We start from the raw sequence: 21,925 nt of genomic DNA on the forward strand, positions 1-21,925 counted from the left end.
TTTGTTTTCTTTTCGAGACGGGGTTTCTCTGTGTAGCCCTGGCTGTCCTGGAACGCATTCTTTCTCTAGACCAGGCTGGCCTCGAACCGAAGTCAGAGATCCGCCTGCCTCTGCCTGTCAAGTTGGGATTAAAGATGTGTGCTACCACTGCCCAGCTTCAGAATTTATTATTATTATTGGAAATGCATTGAGTATTTTACAACTGTTTTGAAGACGTATACAGAGTGAGGACTAGCTGTTGTGCTTACATAGCATAGACCCTGTTTTTGTTGTTGTTCTTAAAGATGTATAGAAGTGAGCCGGGCAGTGCCTTTAATCCCAGCACTCGGGAGGCAGAGGCAGGCGGATTTCTGAGTTCGAGGCCATCCTAGTCTACAAAGTGAGTTCCAGGACAGCCAGGGCTATACAGAGAAACCCTGTCTCGAAAAACCAAAAAAAAAAAAAAAAAAAAAAAAATGTATAGAAGTATTTTAGCCTCATTTTGAGCATGCAGTAGGTTGTAGTTGAACTCCAATTACTGTATAGTGGTCTCTAGATGCATTTCTAGATCAGAACTGCATAACAGACCTTCTTGTGATTGTATGATTGTATGTGGCCACTAGCCACATGTGGCTGTTAGTGACTTGACATGACAGCTCTTGGTGACATTTTAGTTCACACCTCATACGTCTTAATCCTTTCTAGCTTTCACAGAATGCATGTATTATTTTTCTGTTTATTGACAGATCAACTCAGGTGGTTGGATTTGACCCTAAGTAGTAAAGACCTTAAATAGCATGGGGTTAAGTGTTAGCATAGTTTTGGTACTAGCTGAAAACTCACAAAGCGTTGCGCCTGTATGAGCATCTTTGAAAGGAAGGTAGTGATTATAGTAACTATCTGTCCAGTGGGCATAAAGCTGGAACGTGATCTTTTAACTTTTTAACTCAAGTGCCCAGCACAGGCCAGACCTGAGAATGGGTGCAAACCTCAATCCCAGCACTCGCGAGGTGGATCTCTGAGCCAGAGGCCAGCCTGGTCTGCAGAGTGAGTTCCAGGACAGCCAGAGCTACACAGGGGCACACAAAACAACAACAATAAAACAAACAAACAAACAAAAAACCCCAAAACACTAGCTGCTGTCTTTTCTAATATTCCTGACCTGAAAAGCCAGGGAAATGGCAGGTGGATTGCGCTTCCTGGCACATCTTGTGTAACAGCCTGACTCTAGATTAGGGAAATTGAGGAGTGGTGAGTCCCTGTACATCCTTGTGAATTTGTTTTATAATTTTGTTTATTTAGAATTATTTGTTTATTTTATGTATCTGAGTACACTGTAGCTGTCTTCAGACACCCCAGAAGAGGGCATCGCATTACGGATGGTTGTGAGCCACCATGTGGTTGCTGGGAATTGAACTCAGGACCTGGAAGAGCAGTCATTGCTCTTAACCACTGAGCCATCTCTCCAGCCCTTGTTTTATAATTTTTGTTTTCTTTCTTTATTTTATTTTATTATTTTTTATTATTATTATTATTATTATTATTATTATTTTTTTTTTGGTTTTTCGAGACAGGGTTTCTCTGTATAGCCCTGGCTGTCCTGGAACTCACTTTGTAGACCAGGCTGGCCTCGAACTCAGAAATCCGCCTGCCTCTGCCTCCCGAGTGCTGGGATTAAAGGCGTGCGCCACCACGCCCGGCTCTTTCTTTTATTTTTTGAGACAGGGTCTCTCTATGTAGCCCTGGTTGGCCTAGAACTCTATATGTCTCTAGTTCACAGAAACCTGCCTGGTTTTGCTTCCTGACTGATGGGATTAAAGGCATGTGCCACCACAACCAGTTGTGGTCTTAAATTTTAAAAGATGATTGTTAAGTAGAGCACAGTTTAAAAAAATTCCACCCTTAATAGCTTGCATGTGTTAACAATCAATGGAAACCTTTGGTTTTACTAGGGACAACTCGGCAGCAGCTAAGAGTTAGGGCTGTTCTTGCAGAGGATCTGGCTTCAATCCTCAGCTTCCTTGTGCTGGCTTCTGTAACTCCAGTTCCAGGACATCCAACATCTAGCACCCTCTTCTGGGGGCAGCAGGCATGAATGGGGTGCACAGATGTATTTATAGGCAAAACAGTTATACCCATAAAGTAATAGAAAAAGGATTGGAGTTTGTGACTGGGGAGCACCAGCATGCAGGAAATCCACGTCCCTCTGACTGTTCCAGGGCTGACACTTACCTCCCTTTCAGATGTCACACAGGGAGTCTCCCTTCATTTTCTTCACACACTTAGGGTTAGAATGGTTTCTGTGAAATCTAGAAGCTGGGGCTGGAGAGATGGCTCATCAGTTAAGAGCACTGACTGCTCCTCTGAAGGTCCTGAGTTCAAACCCCAGCAACCACATGGTGGCTCACAACCATCCTTAACAAGATCTGGCGCCCTCTTCTGGAGTGTCTGAAGACAGCTACAGTGTACTTACATATAATAAATAAATAAATCTTTAAAAAAAAAAAAATTGAACCCAGCCAGGCATGGTGGCACATTTCTCGGCAGGCGATGTCTTAAGTTCGAGGCTAGCCAGGTTTACAGAGAGTTCCAGGACAGCTCTGGCTACACAGAGGAACCCTGTCGGTCTTGGGGAAAAAAAAGTTTTTTTCCTGCGTGGGGGAGGGAGCCGCATCCCTTACTGTCAGTGAAGGGTTTATTTAAATCTCTTCCGAGTAAAATAGGCTCTTAAAAGTCTCCATTTTGAAAGGGAAAAGGAACAGTTTTGTGGAATGGAAGATCCCACCCATTCTCTTGTTGGCAGAGTTCTGTATCCACACTTGGTAGGTGGAGAGTTGAAGCTTTCCCGTTTCTTGACTTTGGAATTGCATTCTAAGTGGCAGATTTCTGCATTCCTAAAATTTTGCAAGTGAAAAGAGTTAATTGTCTGAGCGAAGGTCGGTCTTTCTTTAGAGCCTCTTCTCCCTCCCTGCCCTGCTGATAAGTGAGTGTTACAGAGACTTGAAGAAACTTGAGTTGCCTAGCTAGATATATATACATACATACATACACATATACACCATATGAAGACCAGAGGAAACAGTAGGAGAGTCCCAGCATGTAGGTTACCAGTCTTGGCAGCAAATGCCTTCACGCAAAGAGCCTTCTCAGCCCCACTTCAAGGACTTTCATTTCTTCTACTTTGTTCTTATTTTCTGGGATTGTGTTTATTTTATGTATGTGAGTGTTTGCATGCATGTCTGTGCACCATGTATGCGCCTGGTGCCTACAGAGTCCAGAAAGAGGGTGTCAGATCCCCTGGAACTGGAATTACAGATGGTTGTGAGCCACCACATGGGTGCTGGAAATTGAACCTGGGTCCTCTGGAAGAGAAGCCAGTGTTCTTAACCTCCGAGCCATCTATCTCTCCAGTCCCCTTGAGGATCATTCTGACAGACATGTGTGGCAAGCAGCTGAGGAACACAGGAACTTGTTCCATAAGCCATTCCTTTGATTTGGTAACCTACAAGGAAGGAAGCCATGAGTCCCAAGACCTGAGCTGGAGATGTGAGGCAGACTGACCGGTTCACACGGATGCTTAGCTGTAATGTGGCATCAGTGCCTCTTGGTTTTCGGTCCCTCTAGTGGTCATTCTTGCTAGATGTGTTGGGGTTGGGGAGCACCTTTCTCGCCATGTCTGCTTTGCAACAGTGTTGTCTGGTCAACAGTGACCAGTCTCTTTCACAGAAAGCAGTGGCTATGTTCTTAGCTTGTTCTCCGGAGGTTAGGTGTATGTTGTGTACATCCAAGAGTCTTTTCTTTTTTTTTTTTGGTTTTTTTCGAGACAGGGTTTCTCTGTGTAGCCTTGGCTGTCCTGGAACTCACTTTGTAGACCAGGCTGGCCTCGAACTCAGAAATCCGCCTGCCTCTGCCTCCCGAGTGCTGGGATTAAAGGCGTGCGCCACCACGCCCGGCTCCAAGAGTCTTTTCTGTTTGTAGTTTTCGGTGCTTGTTTTTCTCTAGTTCCATGTACCACTTTGGTTTGCAGGTAGAAACCCAGGGAAGGTGTCATGGCTAATAAAACTTAGTTATGTAAGAATGAATTCTTTTTTCTTTTTTATTTTTTTGAATTTTTCGAGACAGGGTTTCTCTGTAGCCTTGGCTGTCCTGGACCAGGTTGGCCTTGAACTCAGAAATCCACCTGCCTCTCCCCACGAAGTGCAGGGATTAAAGGCATGCACCACCACTGCTCAGCTGTAAGAATGAATTTAATTGATCCCATTAAGGCTATAAAATTAAAAATTTACATTCTACAAATACCAGAAATTATGTGTAATAGAAGCAGTTGAGGAGTAACTTGGTTTTTTTTTTTTTGTTTTTTTTTTTTTTACCAAGTCTTTCTTTTTAAGCATCAATTTAATTTATTATGTGTGTGAGGGGGGTTATGCCACTGTGTGTGTGCATTTTGAGGTCCAAGGACAACTTTAGAGTTTTCCTTTTAGAGCTCTGCTGTCCCACTCCAGTGCAGTGCCACATATAGAGCTATTTTGTCAAGTTCTTAACAACAATGAAAAAGACCAGTTACTACTGCTAGTTCTCAGGAATTAAGAGGTAATTGACTGTCTTTAATTTTTTATTTTTATTTTTTTACCTTTTGGTTTAGAATTGCATGGGAAGCCAGGAGTGGTGGCACACACCTTTAATTTCAGTTTCAGGACAGCTAGTACTACGCAGAGAAACAGATCCTGTCTTGAAAAACCAAATAATTAGATAAGTAAATAAATAAAAGAATTGAATGAGAAAACTTTGAATTTAGATTTTTTTTGGTAGACTAAATCAGAACTAAATCACTGTATTACGCATTACACTCCCCCCCTCCCCCCCAGACAGGGTTTCTGCGTAGCCCTGGCTGTCCTGGAACTCACTCTGCAGACCAGGCTGGCCTCGAACTCAGAAATCCACCTGCTTCTGCCTCCCAAATGCTGGGATTAAAGGTGTGTGCCACCACGCCCGGCTTTAGGCATTATACTTGTTATTATACTTGTTATCCCATCTGTAAATGGGCTGTAGAGCTCCAAGCTAGCCTGAGCTACAGAGTGGGACTGTGTCATAGAAACTGAAGAACTAAGTCATTGAACAGCAACAACAACTATTATTATTATTATTATTGAAACAATATTTCACTGTGTAGACCAGGCTGGCCTGGAGCTCATAGATTTACCTGCCTCTGTCTCCTGAGTGTTGGGATTAAAGGCAGCTGTGCCCTCACACCCAGGTGATGTTACTTTTGCTATGTCACAATTCTGGGGCTCAGTCCAAGACCTTGGTACACTAGGTAAGTGCCCTACCACTAAGCGATACTCTATAACCTCTGATCTTGGTATTAATCTAACTTGCCTATAGCAGAAAAACTGACTGGTGTGTTTGTGGGAGCAAGGTTCCATATTAACCTGTGATGATATCCTTATTTACAGGTAGGCGAAAACCAAGAGTACATCGGCCTCGTTCTCCAATATTAGAAGAAAAAGACATCCCACCCCTTGAATTTCCGAAGTCCTCTGAGGATTTAATGGTGCCTAATGAGCATATAATGAATGTCATTGCCATTTATGAGGTGGTGCGGAACTTTGGCAACGTTTTAAGGTTGTCCCCTTTTTGCTTTGAGGACTTCTGTGCAGCTCTGGTGAGCCAAGAGCAGTGCACACTCATGGCGGAGATGCACGTGGCGCTTCTGAAAGCAGTTCTTCGTGAAGAGGACACATCTAACACCACCTTTGGCCCTGCGGACTTGAAAGACAGTGTGAACTCCACCCTGTATTTCATTGACGGGATGACGTGGCCGGAGGTTCTGAGGGTCTACTGTGAGAGTGACAAGGAGTACCACCATGTCCTTCCTTACCAGGAGGCAGAGGACTATCCCTACGGACCAGTGGAGAACAAAATCAAAGTTCTGCAGTTTCTAGTCGATCAATTCCTTACGACCAATATTGCTCGTGAGGAGCTGATGTCTGAAGGGGTAATCCAGTATGACGACCATTGTAGGGTCTGTCACAAACTTGGGGATCTGCTCTGCTGTGAGACGTGCTCGGCTGTGTACCATTTAGAGTGTGTGAAGCCGCCTCTTGAAGAGGTGCCGGAGGACGAGTGGCAGTGTGAAGTCTGCGTGGCACACAAGGTGCCTGGTGTGACTGACTGTGTCGCTGAAGTCCAAAAGAATAAACCCTACGTTCGACATGAACCTATTGGGTATGACAGAAGCCGTAGGAAATACTGGTTTTTAAACCGAAGACTCATAATGTAAGTACATCTGGCCATAATTTTTGTACATGTTTAGGGAAGTCTTTTTCCTTGGTTGATGTGATAGAGTGCTACCCATGTTGATGCAATTATTAAATGTGTGGTTTAATAACAAATTGTAGTTAAAGACTTGAGATGGAATGAGTGTGGGCATTAATACGGCATTTTAGAAATTGTGATGTAAGGTGAGTTCATGTGCCTTAGGTGGGGGGTTCTAGGGCCTTCCTGCAGCCCACTGAGAGAGAGCCTTACTGTTAAGGACTTCAGCCTCCTGGTCACCTGTGTAGCTCAGGCAGTAGCCTGGGGCAGCGGGAGCAAACCTGCCCGCCCGAGGCTGGGCATTCACTAGTGATTAAAGTTCCCCAGGACATCTTGACACACGCAGGATCATAGTCTGAGTCGTGGGGTTTCAAGAACCAATTTGGAATTAGGCCTGTGGGGCAGGAGGATCACAAGTGTTCTTTGCTCTACAGAGTGAGTTTCAAGGCTAGCCTGGGTAGATTCGACAGGCCCTGTGTCAGGATAAAAGAAGAGGCTGTGGTTGGAGCTTAGTGTTAGAGTGTTTGCCTAGCATGTGTGAGACCCTGTGTTCAGTCCCAGTACAACAAAAGTGAACAGTTGTGCAAAGAAGCTGCTGGTATCGGGGCAGGTGGGGTCAGGGAGCACTGTGCTTAGTGTTGAGATCCGTGCTGAGAGTTGAGTGTCCTCTGAGCCCTGGTAGAGGGATGGACCACTTGGTATTGTGAGCTTTTGCATTTTGAGGCTCTCTTCCAGTTCTTAGAATTAGGCCAAGAGAAAACGCTGACTCGTGAACTTCAGCGTGGTGTGGAGGGCAGTATGGCTCCATCATTGACGCTCTCTGAGATCCGACACTTGCCAGAAGCCTGTGAAATCTTGTGTCTCTAGCAGTGTGTAGGTGTACAGCGATAGGCACTTGCATGATCTGTTGTTACCCATTGAGTATTTGCTTGGCATTCATTGTGCTAGTTGGGTCCTAGTTGGGTCCTGTGGCACTGAGTGTGTGCCAGCATGCCTCTCTTGAGCTCCTCTGGACTTGTCATGTGCCCTCACTTTATTGGGGATTTTTGACTTTCTTTTTCTTTTCTTTTCTTTTCTTTTCTTTTCTTTTCTTTTCTTTTCTTTTTTTTTTCTTTTCTTTCTTTCGACAGGTTTTCTCTGTATAACCCTGGCTGTCCTGGAACTCACTTTGTAGACCATGCTGGCCTCCCACTCAGAAATCCGCCTGCCTCTGCCTCCTGAGTCCTGGGATTAAAGGCATGCGCCACCACTGCCCGAGCGGCTTGCCTTTCATTTTCCTGCTTTCCTTTGAGTTGCGTGTGTGTTCATGTGCGTCGGCTGGCCTGGAATTTACCATGTAGAACAGGCTGGTCTTGGATCGGAGATCTGAGTGCTTCTGCCTCTCTTAGGTTTTTGTTTTTTTTTTTTTTTAATATTGATCTCTAAACCCTACAATTTACTTTTTCTTAGCTGCTACCATGTATTTAGCTTTTTGCCTGCATGTGTGCCTGTGCAACATATGCTTGCAGTGCCAGCAGAGGCCACTGTGGGTGCTCCTATACCTGAAGTTACAGAGGCATGAGCCATCTTGTAGGGTGAGGAACCAATCCTGGGTCCTCTTCAAGAGTAGCCAGTGCTTTTTTTTTTTTTTTAAAGATTTATTTATTTATTATATGTAAGTACACTGTAGCTGTCTTCAGACACTCCAGAAGAGGGCGCCAGATCTCATTGCGGATGGTTGTGAGCCACCATGTGGTTGCTGGGATTTGAACTCTGGACCTTCGGAAGAGCAGTCGGGTGCTCTTACCCACTGAGCCATCTCACCAGCCCTAGCCAGTGCTTTTAATCCATTGAGTTGTCTGACCATTCCCCATACTTTGACATCCATTTATTTAATCTGTCTGTCTGTCTGTCTATTTATCTATCTGTCTGTCTGTCCTCCCTATCTATCTATCTATCTATCTATCTGTCTGTCTGTCCCCGTTATCTATCTATCTATCTATCTATCCTCACTATCTATCTACCTGTCTGTCTGTCTGTCCTCCTTATCTATCTATCCTCACTATCTATGTATCTATGTATCTATCTATGTATCTATCTATATCTATGTCTTTACAGTGCTTGTCTGCACTCTGTGTGTACCTGGTGCCCATGGAGGCCGGAAGAGAACTTGGGATCCTTAGCTGCTATGTGAATGCTGGGAATTGAACTTAGGACCTCAGCAAGAAGAGTCTACCCCCCTCCCCAAGAAAAAGGCCAGGTGTGGTGATGCACCCCTTTAATCAGCACTGGGGAGGCAGTGGCAGGCAGATCTATGTGACTCTGACTCAGCCAGGGCTACATAGGGAGTCTGTATCTGAAAAACCAATCAGAACAAAACCCAGTGCATCCGTGCATGCTCTTAACTGCTGAGCCAGTTCTCCAGCCTCATATTTTTTAAGTAATTAATTAATTTATTTTACATCCCAATGGAAGCTTCCCCTCCCTCCTTCCCCCAATCCCAGTGTTTCCCCTCCCCCATACCCTCTTCCTTTTCTCTGCAGAGAAGAGGAGGTCTCCCATGGATATCAACCCACCTTGTCATGCCAAGTTACAGTAGAACCAAGTGCATCTTCTACTGAGGGGGTGGACAAGGCAGCAGCCCAGCTAGGGGAAGGGGTCCCAAGCCAGGCAGAGGTGGAGACAGCGCCTGCTTCTGCTGTTAGCAGACCCACATGAAGACCCACTTGCACATCAGTTACATACATGTAGAGCCTAGGGCTGTCCCATGCATGCTTTCTGGTTGGTGGTTCAGTCTTTGTGGGCCCCCATGCAGCCTCATATTTTTCAAGAGTTCTTTTATGCTATTATTTGTAAAAATAAAAACCTTGAATCTTTTCTTTTGAAAAATAATAACCAATCATGTTTTACCTTTCTGAGGGTATTATTTTAACTTTTTTTTTCAGGAGCCAGGGTCTCTGTAGCACAGGCTGCCTTTAAATTCACAGGATTCTTCCCTCCTTAGCTTGGAAGTGCTGTGATCCACAGTGAGTCACCACACCCAGGTGTCCTTTGGTTTTTGAGCTGGTGAAGTAAACGAGGTCTAGGCTGGCCTCAGGCTCCTGAGTGCTGGGGTCACAGGTGTGTGCTGCTGCGATAAGTTTCTCAGTGTATTTATAATTGTTTCTTTGCTCGGTTAGTACATGATTTAACTTCTTCTAAGCTGCTTCTGCCATTAGTTGTTTTGGTCTTTAACCTCAGATGTCCGTGCATCTTAGTTTTCAGCCGCTGACTAACACTGTGGAGCTAGCTGCTGACTGGAAGCAGTAAGCTTTGGGTGGGTGGTTGGGTGGGCCGTCTCAGTGAGGCTGGAGAAGTGGCTCAGCTTAGCTATGGGGTGACAGTCCCTGCCTGTGTGTTAGGAAGCCCTGCTGTCTGTAGCCCTCCTTAGCTCCATCTACTGCCACTGGCTGGTGGAACTGATGTGCCTTTTCTGGTGTCCTGCTTAGAGCACACGGTCCTGGCAGGCAGGGTGCACTGTGTATTGGGTGTGCTGGAAGCGTTTCTCATGTCACTGAGAGCCTCAGATCCGAATGGTTCACACCAGGCATGGAGACTTTTGATCCAGAGAATTTTCGCTCTACTGTATTCTCTAGAGACCAGACCTGTAGCAGTGCCGTTTCATAGACAGCAACCCCCCAATTCCTGCTGAGAGCCGAGTGAGGATTCTCAGCAGCGGGCTTGGCCTTTTTTTTTTTTTTTTTGCTTTTCACATTGGCAGTGATCATGTGACCACATGCTCAGCTTTTGGAATCATCTTCCCTCTACCCTGAATTTATGCCTTTAAAAGAACTCCTTTTTAAAAAGTTGGTTTTAGTTGTTTTGTTTTGAAACAAGCTATGTCTGTCTATGGCAAGCTGTCTGGAACTTGAGAGTCTACTGCCTCAGCCTCCGGATAATGGGTTATTATCATCATGACCTCTGGGTTATGAGCCAGCATGCCAGTTGTTCTGTAGCATGGCTTTTTTCTTTTAATATTATTTTATTTTTAATTTATTTTTTATACTCCATATTCCATTCCCAACCCCTCTATCCACCCCATCTCCACGGGCGTGCCCCCCCCCCCCCCCCCGACCTCTTAAACTCCCTGGGGCCTCCAGTCTCTTGAGGGTTAGGTGCATCATGTCTGAATGAACATAGACCAGGAAGTCCTCTACTGTGTGTGTGTTGGGGGCCTAGCATGGCTTTTTTTTTCTCACTCCTTTGTGTGGAGGGCAGGGAGCATGTGCACCACTCAGTGTGCCACGCAGTGTCTGTGTGAGGTTAGAGAGCATCTTTTTGGGAGTTGGTTCTTTGCTCTGACCGTTTGGGTCCTTGGGTCCTCTTGCCAGCCCCTTCCTTGGCTTCTTAGATGTTGGTTTCCGTAGCCTCTGTCTTGTCTTGTCTTGTCTTGTCTTTCTTTCTTTCTTTTTTTCAAGACAGGGTTTCTCTGTGTAGCCCTGGCTGTCCTGGAACTCACTCTGAAGACCAGGCTGGCCTCAAATCCGCCTGCCTCTGCATCCCAAGTGCTGGGACTAAAGGCGTGCGCCACCACGCCCAGCTAGCCTCTGTCTTTTCTTGAGCTGTTCTTTCTGCATGGAGACCAGAGGTGTTTGGTGCATGTGTACACACAGCTTGAGATCTTTGGTTATCTGGTCTAGGTGGTTTCTAGGTCTAGGTTGTCTTCAGTTTTAGAAACCTGTGAATAGTATCTCCTTACTTAGATCCTATTCACATTGGGTGTCCTGAGCATGTTTATACAGTTCTTTAATTAATCTTTACAACAGTGCAACAGGTTTTTATACCTGTTGGTAATTTATAGATGGTGAGATTAAAGTTAAGGGGGATTAAATAGCTTGCTCTCAACCCTATATATAGCTGTTTGCAGTTGGGACCTAAGTTGTTTGTAAGAATGTTTCTAATAAGAGGCAGGTGGATTTCTGAGTTCAAGACCAGCCTGGTCTAAAAGTGAGTTCCAGGACAGCCAGGGCTATACAGAGAAACCCTGTCTCGACCCCCCCCCCCAAAAAAAAAAAGAATGTTTCTAATAGTAGTTAAAGTACCCATGCTGGCTGGCAGCTCCAGGGAGCAGATACCTTTGGGGTTCACAGACACTGAAAACAGGCACATACATACACGAGTGTCCGTGTTTCCTCTCTCACACACATACAGAAAGTTAAAAATAATAATAAATATAGTTTCAAAAAGAAATGTTTCTAACTTTATGCTGCAGTCTAGCTTCTAAACGATCACTTTGAAAGTCTGCAGCTTGAGTTGTTTTAGCTTTTAAAACCTATGCTGTGGGGCTGAGAGAAGGATGGCTCAGCAGTTAAGGTGCTCAAACTGACTGCTCTTCAGAGGACCAGCGCCCACCTCCCACTAACTGCCTGTCGCTCTAGTTCCAAGGTGTCTGACGCCCTCTTCTGGCCTCTTTGGGTACTGCATGCATGTGGTATAAAGACCCATATATTCAGGCAAAACATCCACACATATTTAAAACACACACACACACACACACAAAACATGCATATAACTGGGGAGAAAGCCTCTCTGATGGTTTTCATTCCGTGTGCACAGAGTATATCCAAGAACTCTTATTTAGAAATAAAGAGCCGGGCGTGGCGGCGCACGCCTTTAATCCCAGCACTCGGGAGGCAGAGGCAGGCGGATTTCTGAGTTCGAGGCCAGCCTGGTCTACAAAGTGAGTTCCAGGACAGCCAGGGCTACACAGAGAAACCCTGTCTCGAAAAACCAAAAAAAAAAAAAAAAAAAAAAAAAAAAAAAAAGAAATAAAGACACTTTTAGAAAATACCAGCTAAAATTTAACATTGTTGCTTTTAATGAGTAAATAACTTAAGCAGATCTATTCAGATGAAGACGAGTTTGAAGGTAAACAGTGCATGAACTATGGAAATCAAGTGACCGAAAGACTTACATTACACTTTTAAGTACTTGTGGACTTAAATAAATTGTCTCTTAGTAAAACAGCAAATTAATTCATTTAACTTTAGAAAAGAATGTTTTATAACATTAAATGTTGGTTTTTATCATCTCTAATATCTAATTTCATTTCTTGGTGGGTAGGAAAGTACACAGAACTTAATGATTACGCAAACAAGTATGGGTTTCTTTTTGGTATTTTGTTTTGTATTTGAAAAAATACATTTATTTATTTTTTCTTATGCGTATGGGTGTTTGCCTGTATATATGTTATCAAATGTGTCCCTGATGCCGGAATAGGCTAGATCCCCTGGTACTAGAGTTATAGACGGTTGTGACCTTCTGTGTGGGTGCCGGGGATGAAACCCTGGTCCTCTGTGAGAGCAGCCAGTGCTCTTAACTCACTGAGTTGTCTTTTTAGCTCTTGTTTTGTATTTTTGAAACAAGGTATTCCTAGGTAGACCAGGTTGCCCTGGAGCTCACAGAGATCAGCCTGACTCTGCCTTCCAAGTGCTGTGGTTAAGGTCCCAGCACCACTGACCTGACAAAGCAGTAAGTTTCTAATGCTCTGATGTTTTGAGTTTTTTTTTTTAGATTTATTTAAATCTTCAGCTGTCTTTAGACACTCCAGAAGAGGGCATCAGATCTGGTTACAGATGGTTGTGAGCCACCATGTGGTTGCTGGGATTTGAACTCAGGACCTTCAGAAGAGCAGTCGGTGCTCTTAACCACTGAGCCATCTCATCAGCCCGAGTATTTTTTGTATAACATTAGTGAGGAATCTTTAAACATTATAGTGCTATGATACCAAGTGTCTATGTGAATAATTAGAAGTAAATCTAAAAGATCTTTGCATCATTTATAAAAGTTAGATTAAAATGCTTTCAGGTTAAGTGTCCCTTGTGGTAGAGTATGTATACAAGCTGGGGAAGGTTTCAGACTGATGTCAACTTCTGTCAACTTATTGTAAGTAGAGGTATGGTACGTTTTTCACTGGAAGCTTAGAAATGTAAAATGCTGAATCTCAGGGGACCCGTATTTTAATTCTAGTCTTAGCAGTTTATAGATGATTTCCGTCATTGCCTTTACTTAGTAAGCACTAAGATGTTAATGGTATAGGTTAGTGACACTATGGTTTTGTGCCAGCAGATGCCATCCATGTCCAGACTAGACTCTAGGGAACTTAACTCTAATACCTACACTCCCAATTCTGTGCCTTATTAGCTGAAGTAGTCTTTTTAACATTTTTAAAAGACATTGTCTTAATTTACTTTATTTATTTTTATATGCATTGCTATTCTGCCTTGCTTGACATGAGTGTGAGTTTGCCAGATCCTCTGGAAATGGATTTAGACAGTTGTGTGCTGCCATGTGGGTGCTGGGAATTGAACCTGAGTCTTGGAGAGCAGCCAGTGCTCTTAACCAATGAGCCATCTCTCCAACCCTGAGACAGTTTCTCTCCTGAGACTGGCCTTGAACTCTGTATAAGGCTGAAGATGACCTTGAATTCCTGACCCTACCCTGACCCAACTCTGCGCCGCGGACCCCCCCCCCCCTGTACTGGGATTACAGGTTTGTGTCAATATACATTGAGTGACTGATTTTTTTCCTTTTCTCTAAGCTAAGTAACTTCCTCCTGTCTCCAGTCTGCTATTATCAGAGTTGACTCTGTAGCCCAGGTCCTTAACTTTGCCCATTCAGTGCCCTTCTTCTCACCACCTAAATTCGCTTGTCCTCCAGGTGTCTGTTCATTTGTGCTGCAGGCCTTGCCTTCTCAGAAGCCTCTTTGCCCCTGAACTCCTCCCCTTACATCCGGAAGTGCTTGAGAAATCTGCCCCATCTGTAATGACAATCACCACAGCTGTGGTGCTGAAGACAGACCCTAGGGCTCTGTGGATGGATGCTAGCCAAGCACGGGTTACCTGTAGTTGCTTAGTTGTTAGTTCTGTTAGAGGAGGACCACCATGACACAACTCTAGCAGGAATGAAGTCAGATCTTAGGGTGTCAGCAAGGCTTTGGAAGAGTCAGTCCTTTCTCCTCGGCAGATCTCCTTTGCTTCAAGGCAGTCCCGGTTCCCAACATTATTCTTTTTTTTTTTTTTTTTATTACGTATTTTCCTCAATTACCTAACATTATTCTTTAACCTCTTCCATCTCTTTGTTGTTTACAACAGCACCCCACTTCTTGATACTGAGATGCGGGCACCTGCTGGGCCTGCTTTGACAGAACACTACAGATAGGACTTTATTGAATGGCCACGCTCCTCCTGAAGGAAGGCTCTTGGAGACTGCCTTGTCCTCTGTAGCTCTTGCACAGGCCTGGCTGACGAGCTAGTTAAATATTTTCTGCTCCTCCTCCTCTCCTCTTGTGAGGTCATTGGAGTCTGGATGATTTCATTTCAAAAGCTGTAGTTAAATACTTCTTCCAAACAAGGCTTAGGTGGACCTGGATTTGGGGGCAGGCAGGTGTTCAGCCCATTACAGGACTAATTACTCTTCTGTGAATTTGTGGACACTTCAGACTTCCTGTGAGTCACTTTTAAACTTATTATTGAGCTTCCAATGTCAGTCCCCCTTAATATGGAGTCTAGTAAAAGCCAAACTGTAAAAGTATACACCCGGAATGTATATTTCTCGTAGGTGTACTTAGGCAAGACTTTTTTTCTTCCCACTCAGTCTTCACCTGTCACCCTGTGAAGTGGTAGGGACACTTGGCAGTGAGCACTCTTGGGGCAGCTGGGCCAGTTCCAGTGAGCCTGGAGAACTCACAGGCCTTGGAGAACCAAAGCTTCCTCGCACAGCAGAGTCGTAGTGGTCAGCGTATGCGCATACAGCAGAGAGGAAGCTGTCACTCCTGCAGTTGGGCAGAGGATGTGCTTAGATGAATTGTAGCAGCCCTGGGACATCAGTGTGAACGGTGACTTGTTCTGACAGCCCCAGCCAGGGTGCTTATTATTTTGCTACTGTGTTTGTAATGAGTTTATTCTACTTCCAGAAAAAAAGCTGTCAGTGTGAATAGTATGTATTTTTGATGAGCAGAATAAGAGGTAGCTGCCACCCCATTTTTAGAAAGGTGTTAACAGGAAGTGAGGAGTGCAGAGCACTCGGGTGAGAGGTGGTACGAGTGTGTGAGCATTCGACTGTGCCTGAGAAGAGAACTGAGAAGTATGGCTGCTGTGAGCAGATTGGAGGGTGTGCACGGAGGAGGTGTTGCAGATAGCCCACATCCTGCCAGCAGACAGAATCAGAGTGAATTGGTGCAATTACTACAGGTTTGAGTAATTTCATTTTAAGTAAAAACTTACTAAAGCAACTGAGAGCAGAATGGACTTCTGCCTGAAGCAGTGGGTTGGTTGTGGAGGAGAAAGTCCTCAGAGACCAGTATAGACCCACATATCCTGTAGCTGTTAGGGACACGGTCAGCAGTTTGTCCGTTGCTTGAGGAAGCTGAAAGAATGGGGAGCTGGAGAGATGGCACATTGGTTTAGAGCTTGCTGACAGCTAAAGAGGGCCCAGGTTTGGTTCTGAGCACCCTTCTAGGTGCTCCTGTCACTCAAGTTCCAGGGATGCAGCTATAAATAATAATAATAAAAAACCTAAGAAATCAACAGACTGTCCATTTAGTTGAATTTGTCCCTATTGTACTATCTTATTTTATTGTAATATCATATTTCATAATTGTTTACCACTAACTAGCAGCGTGAACCTGAGTGCATGGAGTCTAAAATTGACACAGACTATAAAGCCCACTTTATCCAGAGCATTAGACAATTTATACTCCGAGGTTTAAGGGTCACATGAGTAAAGTGTCCAGTCACAAGGATAAGCCTTGCATGGTGGACTGTGTGCACATGGCAGAAACATGCTTTTCCATAGAGGAAATAAACAAATAATAACTCACCCGTACCTGCCACACCGGCAAGGAAAGGGGCACAGCAGCACATTCCAAGGACAGTTCTGCTTTTGAAGAAAATGAGGTCACAAGACTCCTTTCATTTTCTTGGAGTTTAGTTCTTGGATGGTGTTCCGCCAACACATAGTGAATTCTTACACTCACCAAGTGTGCTTTCTCCCCCAACACTTTAATTCTTTAAAAATGTACATTTATTTATTTTGTTTCTGAGTTTGTCTGTGTATGTGTGTGCATGTGTATGTGTGTGCATGTGTATGTGTGTACATGTTTATGTGTGTGCATGTGTATGTGTGTGCATGTGTATGTGTGTACATGTTTATGTGTGTGCATGTGTATGTGTGTACATGTGTATGTGTGTGCATGTGTATGTGTGCATGTGTGTGCGTGTGTATGTGTGTGCGTGTGTATGTGTGTGCGTGTGTATGCATGTGCATGTGTGCGCGTGTGCATGTGTGTGTGCAGAAGCCACCTTGGGAGAGTTACCCACCATGTGGCTTCAGAGCGTCACACTCAGGCATCATGTCTCGGGACAAGTGTCTTTCCTGTCTAGGTCATCGAATTGTCTCCTCCCTTTCGTGTGTATGTGTGTGTTTGTGTGTGTATCTGTGTATGGGTATGTGCACAGGAGTGCAGTGCCACGGAGGCCAGAAGAGGGGCCGTGGGAAGTGAAACAGGGCATTCAAGGCCAGCCAGGTCACAGGATAAGTGGAATTATGTATACCTCTTAGGCACTTAGAACTCACCGAGCACTTGAAACTGTCTGGTTTCACACAGCATTGTGTTTAAGAGCTGAGAAGACTGACCTCCTTACCTTTGGAAGTTAGATGAATAAGATCATTGTCACACCAGTCATAAGAACTCAGTAGGCTCGCTCCTGGTCATCTTGACAGCTGCTCTTGGTTGGACTCTGTCCTGCACTAAGACAGGAAGATGGTGGCTGCAAAGAAGATGAAGAGGACTCTGGAGTTGATCAGTTCTGCACTTGTTTTTTTTTTTTTTTTTTTTTTTTTTGGTTTTTCGAGACAGGGTTTCTCTGTATAGCCCTGGCTGTCCTGGAACTCACTTTGTAGACCAGGCTGGCCTCGAACTCAGAAATCCGCCCGCCTCTGTCTTCTGAGTGCTGGGATTAAAGGTGTGTGCCACCACACCCGGCAGTTCTGCACTTGTTATGAAAAATGGAAAGTTATGCTCTGGGACAAACATGCTCTGAGGATGATCAGACAGGCAAAGCAAAGTTGGTTATCCTTGCCAACAAGGGCCCAGCTTGGAAGCAATCTGAAATAGAACACTATGTCATGTTGGCCGAAACTGGTGTCCATCACTTCCACAGCACTCATACCAAAGTGGGTAAAGCATGCGGAAAATCCTGCCGAGTGTGCACCTGCCGTTGACGCAGGTCATTCTGGTATTAGAGGCAGCCAGAGCAGACTAGGGAGAGTAAAACCGACACTTTTAAAGAAAGAAAGTAAAAGGATAGTTTTCTTTCATGAAACTTTACCAGGACTCATAGGAAGGAAGGAAGGAAGGAAGGAAGGAAGGAAGGAAGGAAGGAAGGAAGGAAGGAAGGAAGGAAGGAAGGAAGGGAAGGAAGGAAGGAGAGAAAAAGAGAGAAAAAGAAAAAGAACTTAGAAGGATCTATTAGAGTGACATGTAGAGCAGATTTTAAAAAAATGTTTTTAAAAGTTTTATGTTTATGACAGATAAAAACAAAAACAAGTGTGGGTAGGAGCAGGGGAGATGGCTCAGTATGGAAGATTACGTTTTGCACAAGCCAGAGACTCTTGAGTTCAGCTCCTAGCACCCACAAGCCATAATGCAGCCCGTGTACTGTAGGCAGCAACAGCTCACTGGGCTCTGAGGTCCTGTCTCTTCAGACCAGGTACAGTGCACCTAACATTGACCTCTGGCCTCTGCTCACATGTTACACATGCCAAAAAAGGAAAAAGACTGTGCAAAAATTTCCCTAAATTTTTGATAATACATGGTTAATATCCTTTCAGAATTACTGAGTAACTTATTCCTGGAGTTCCTCTAAATTTTCACTGCCTTAATAATAATATTTTATGTGTGTGCTGATCACTAATGATGTTCCTATTCACGGTGATAGATGCTCTTGTCTAATATCTTCACATCTTGCAGTGGCCTGATGGCAGTGGCCAGTATCCTCACTGTACAAGTGAGGTGTGTAAGTGGCTTGGAGGGAGCTTGTCATGGCCGTGCCCTCTGTATCAAGGGACCAAGCCCGTTCGGACCAGATCTTTCCCAGGCTGCTGCTGTAGAATTGCTTGAGGTCGGGGCTGTTCTTTGCGGAACTCTCTGATCATGACTTTGGAGTCATGTTTTTGCTATATGTTTAGCTATTTGCAAGTAACCTCTCTATTCATTAATACTGAAAATTATTTTGGCCTAAGGATTGTGGGCTCAGAAATCCAAGTTATTAGAGGTTGTTAGGCTTGGATGGATGAAGAGTAAGTGGGTGTCAGCGTGTAGTCTTCATGCTACACAGTTGAACTTGGGGGGGTGTTTGTTGGGTGAGCGCTCTTGTGTCTGATATTTTCCTTCCCTGATTTCACAACAGAGAAGAAGACACAGAAAATGAAAATGAGAAGAAAGTCTGGTACTACAGCACAAAGGTCCAGCTAGCAGAATTAATAGACTGCCTAGACAAAGATTACTGGGAAGCAGAACTGTGCAGAGTTCTAGAAGACATTCGGGAGGAGATGCAGCAGCATATGGATGTCACTGAAGACCTGACCAACAAGGCTCGTGGCAGCAACAAGTCCTTCCTAGCGGCAGCCAACGGTGAGGCCATTTCCGCTGGAGCCGATGTTCTGGTCCTTAGTGGAAGTGCTCTAAAGCTGGGGATTGGTCCAAGTTGATGCTTTGCTGCTGTGCTTCGACTCCACTCTGGCTCATTGTTTCCCTGCAGGGATCCTAGCCACGCCACAGTAAACCAGGATGCTGTGTGCCTTAGTGGGCCGTTTCTTGCCCTGGTCACTGGTGGTGCCCCCTACACCCACAAGTCATGTGGTTCTTGTTTGTTTGTTGTTTTTTGTTTGTTTGTATGTTTTTCGAGACAGGGTTTCTCTGTGTAGCCCTGGCTGTTCTGGAACTCACTCTGTAGACCAGGCTGGCCTCGAACTCAGAAATCAGCCTGCCTCTGCCTCCCAAGTGCTGGGATTAAAGGCGTGTGCCACCACCTCCTGGCTCTTGTTTGTTTAATGACAGGGTCTATATAACTCAGGCTAGGTTCAATTTGTTCTATAGCCCAGGTTGGCCTTGAACTCATTGTGGTCCTCCAGTGTCAGCCATCAGGGAATTGGGACTGTGAGGGGTGTTTCACCTTGCCTCGCTCATTTGTGTCCTCACTCCATCCCTTCCACACTGTGGACAACTGTTTAGAACACTTTATTTATTTCAGCTAGATCACTCCCACCCACACACAGTCAAATGGGCACAGTTGTTGTTTGCTGTGTCCTCAGCTTTTAGCATATCTTGTTTGAGACAACTCCCCGAAAGGCCTTTTGTGTTGCTTGTCTTCCTTACCAGTGCTAGGCTAGATCACAGGCTAGACAACTACTCTATTACTGAGGCTCACACTCAGTTCCTTGCAAAGTTTTCTAATTCTGGAAAAACGGGCAAGATAACTATAATTTAAGAAATACAACCAAGCCGGGCGTGGTGGCGCACGCCTTTAATCCCAGCACTCGGGAGGCAGAGGCAGGCGGATTTCTGAGTTCGAGGCCAGCCTGGTCTACAAAGTGAGTTCCAGGACAGCCAGGGCTATACAGAAAAACCCTGTCTCGAAAAACCAAAAAAAAAAAAAAAAAAAAAAAAAGAAATACAACCAAAATGAAGCTTGGGTGTGCTGAAGGATGGAACAGAGACAAGGGCTGCTGAGCCACAAGGGGATCGAGCCTGCAGGGGGAGTGAGCACTGTGTTCTTGTCTTTGTAGACTTCACACTGCAGTGGCAGGCTGTGCTTCGTCCCCACGAGGAAGCTGCTTTACATGGCTGTCCTTACTTAACCAACCACTGGATTCTCTGGAGGACAGAGCCAGTTTCTCACGTGCATGTATCTGGAATGTGCAAACATTCCCTGTGTTATGGGACCCAGATTGTATAGCTTCCAACATTTTCTAATCATAAAAGAACACACACCTTTAAACCCAGCCCTTAGGAGGCAGAGGCAGGTGGATCTCTGAGTTTGAGGCCACCCTAATCTACAGAGGGAGTTCACAGCTAGGGCTACTCAAACTCTGTCTCAGAAAACCAAAAAGTTGGATTGTAAGGATGTAAGGTGTATGGATAAGACACATGAAAAGGACAAGGAACCTTGAAAAAGTTCTCAAAGGTCAAAGATGGGACAGCTTAAGCAACAAGTTAATCGTATTAGAGGGTGAGGTGGTAAGCATGCCTGCAGTCCCAGCACTTGGTGAGTACAGTGGGAAGAGTTCAGGCCTGGGGGCTGGAGAGAGTGGCTCAGCCGTTGGAGCACATGTTGTTCTTGCAGAGGACCCAGGTTCCTCTGACCCCACATGGTGCTTTACAACTATTCATAGCTCCAGTTCTAATGTTCCTTCTGGCCTCCAAAGACACCAAGCACACATGTAGGACACATAAATACATGCAGGCAAAAACACACACACACACACACACACTAAAATGAACATTTTGTTTTGTTTGTTTTTTAAGGCAGGGTTTCTGTGTGTGGTCCTGGCTTTCCTAGAACTTGCTCTGTAGACCAGGCTGTCCTCAAACTCACAGAGATCCTCCTGCCTCTGCCTCTCAAGTATTAGGATGAAAGGTGCTTGCCACTAACTACACCTGCCCCCTCCAAGGCCGGCACTGAATTTGAGTCCAGTCTGAGCCTTAGGACATTCCACCTCAAGCAAACAACCAAACAGACAAACTAATTTTGTGAGTGTGGTAACATATCCCAGCTACTCAGGATGCTGAGGCAGGAGGATTACAAATTTCAGCCCAGCCTGGGCCTCATAACAAGAACTCATTTCTAAGATGGTATTTTATTATAACCCAAGGGGTCTGGTTAGTAGTCATGTGTCCATGGCTATTTCTCTTACGCTGGTGCCTTGCTATGGTGGCACTCTGCCCAAGTTGAAAGGATGCCCTGAGCTAGGCCCTGTGGCTTTCAGAATAGTTACAGAGCTTCAGGAAAGAAAGGTCTCCATATGGGCTTCTCTGCTCGTTTTACACCAGGGAAGTAGAGATTCGAAGATCTAGGGAGCTTCCTCAGGCTCAGGGAGCAGATTCACCTCAGGTCTTTACTGGGTTGCACTTCTGTTTTTGACCCTTGTATAGACTGAGTCTGTGTCAGTTTGTAGTGTCTGCTCGTGTCAGGGCATGTGACAGATCTATCTATCTATCTATCTATCTATCTATCTATCTATCTATCTATCTATATCTCCAGTCTCACTTGAAGCTTTTCACTGGGGCTGTGTATTGCTGTATATAAAGCCTGGGTTGTAGGTGTGATGGTTGTGCTCTGCCTTTGCCATCTCATCTTTACAAAGAAAGTTGATTTTATAACTAGGATATATTCTCTAAAAGTGAAGCTCACTAAGTTAGGTTTATTATAAATGAACTATGTTTTATTTTGGTCTCCACCCCCCCCCCCCCATCCCCTTTGGGTTAGGTCTCATTATGTAGCTCTGGCTTTCCTGGAACTCAATTTGTAGATCAGACTGGCCTCAAATTCATAGCTTATCTACTTGCCTCTCCTTTTTGAGCGCTGGAATTAAAGGTCTGCATCACTGTATC

At 44.8% G+C, this 21,925-nt stretch overlaps 1 protein-coding gene across 8 annotated transcripts in view; it reads left to right on the forward strand.

Moving 5' to 3' along the window:
* Bptf (bromodomain PHD finger transcription factor) overlaps positions 1-21,925 on the forward strand; it is a 104,375-nt gene that overhangs the window by 21,851 nt on the left and 60,599 nt on the right. For all 8 annotated transcript variants that reach the window (XM_029483120.2, XM_085829456.1, XM_029483118.2 and 5 more), the window contains exons 2-3: positions 5,433-6,255; positions 18,723-18,946. In XM_029483120.2, coding sequence (XP_029338980.2) covers positions 5,433-6,255; positions 18,723-18,946 — 1,047 coding nt within the window. The remainder of the gene's footprint in view (positions 1-5,432; positions 6,256-18,722; positions 18,947-21,925) is intronic.

The sequence above is a fragment of the Mus caroli genome, unplaced genomic scaffold (genome assembly GCF_978045245.1).
Source record: "Mus caroli unplaced genomic scaffold, Mus_caroli_1 scaffold_13, whole genome shotgun sequence".
In the NCBI taxonomy this organism is placed as follows: Eukaryota; Metazoa; Chordata; class Mammalia; order Rodentia; family Muridae; genus Mus; species Mus caroli.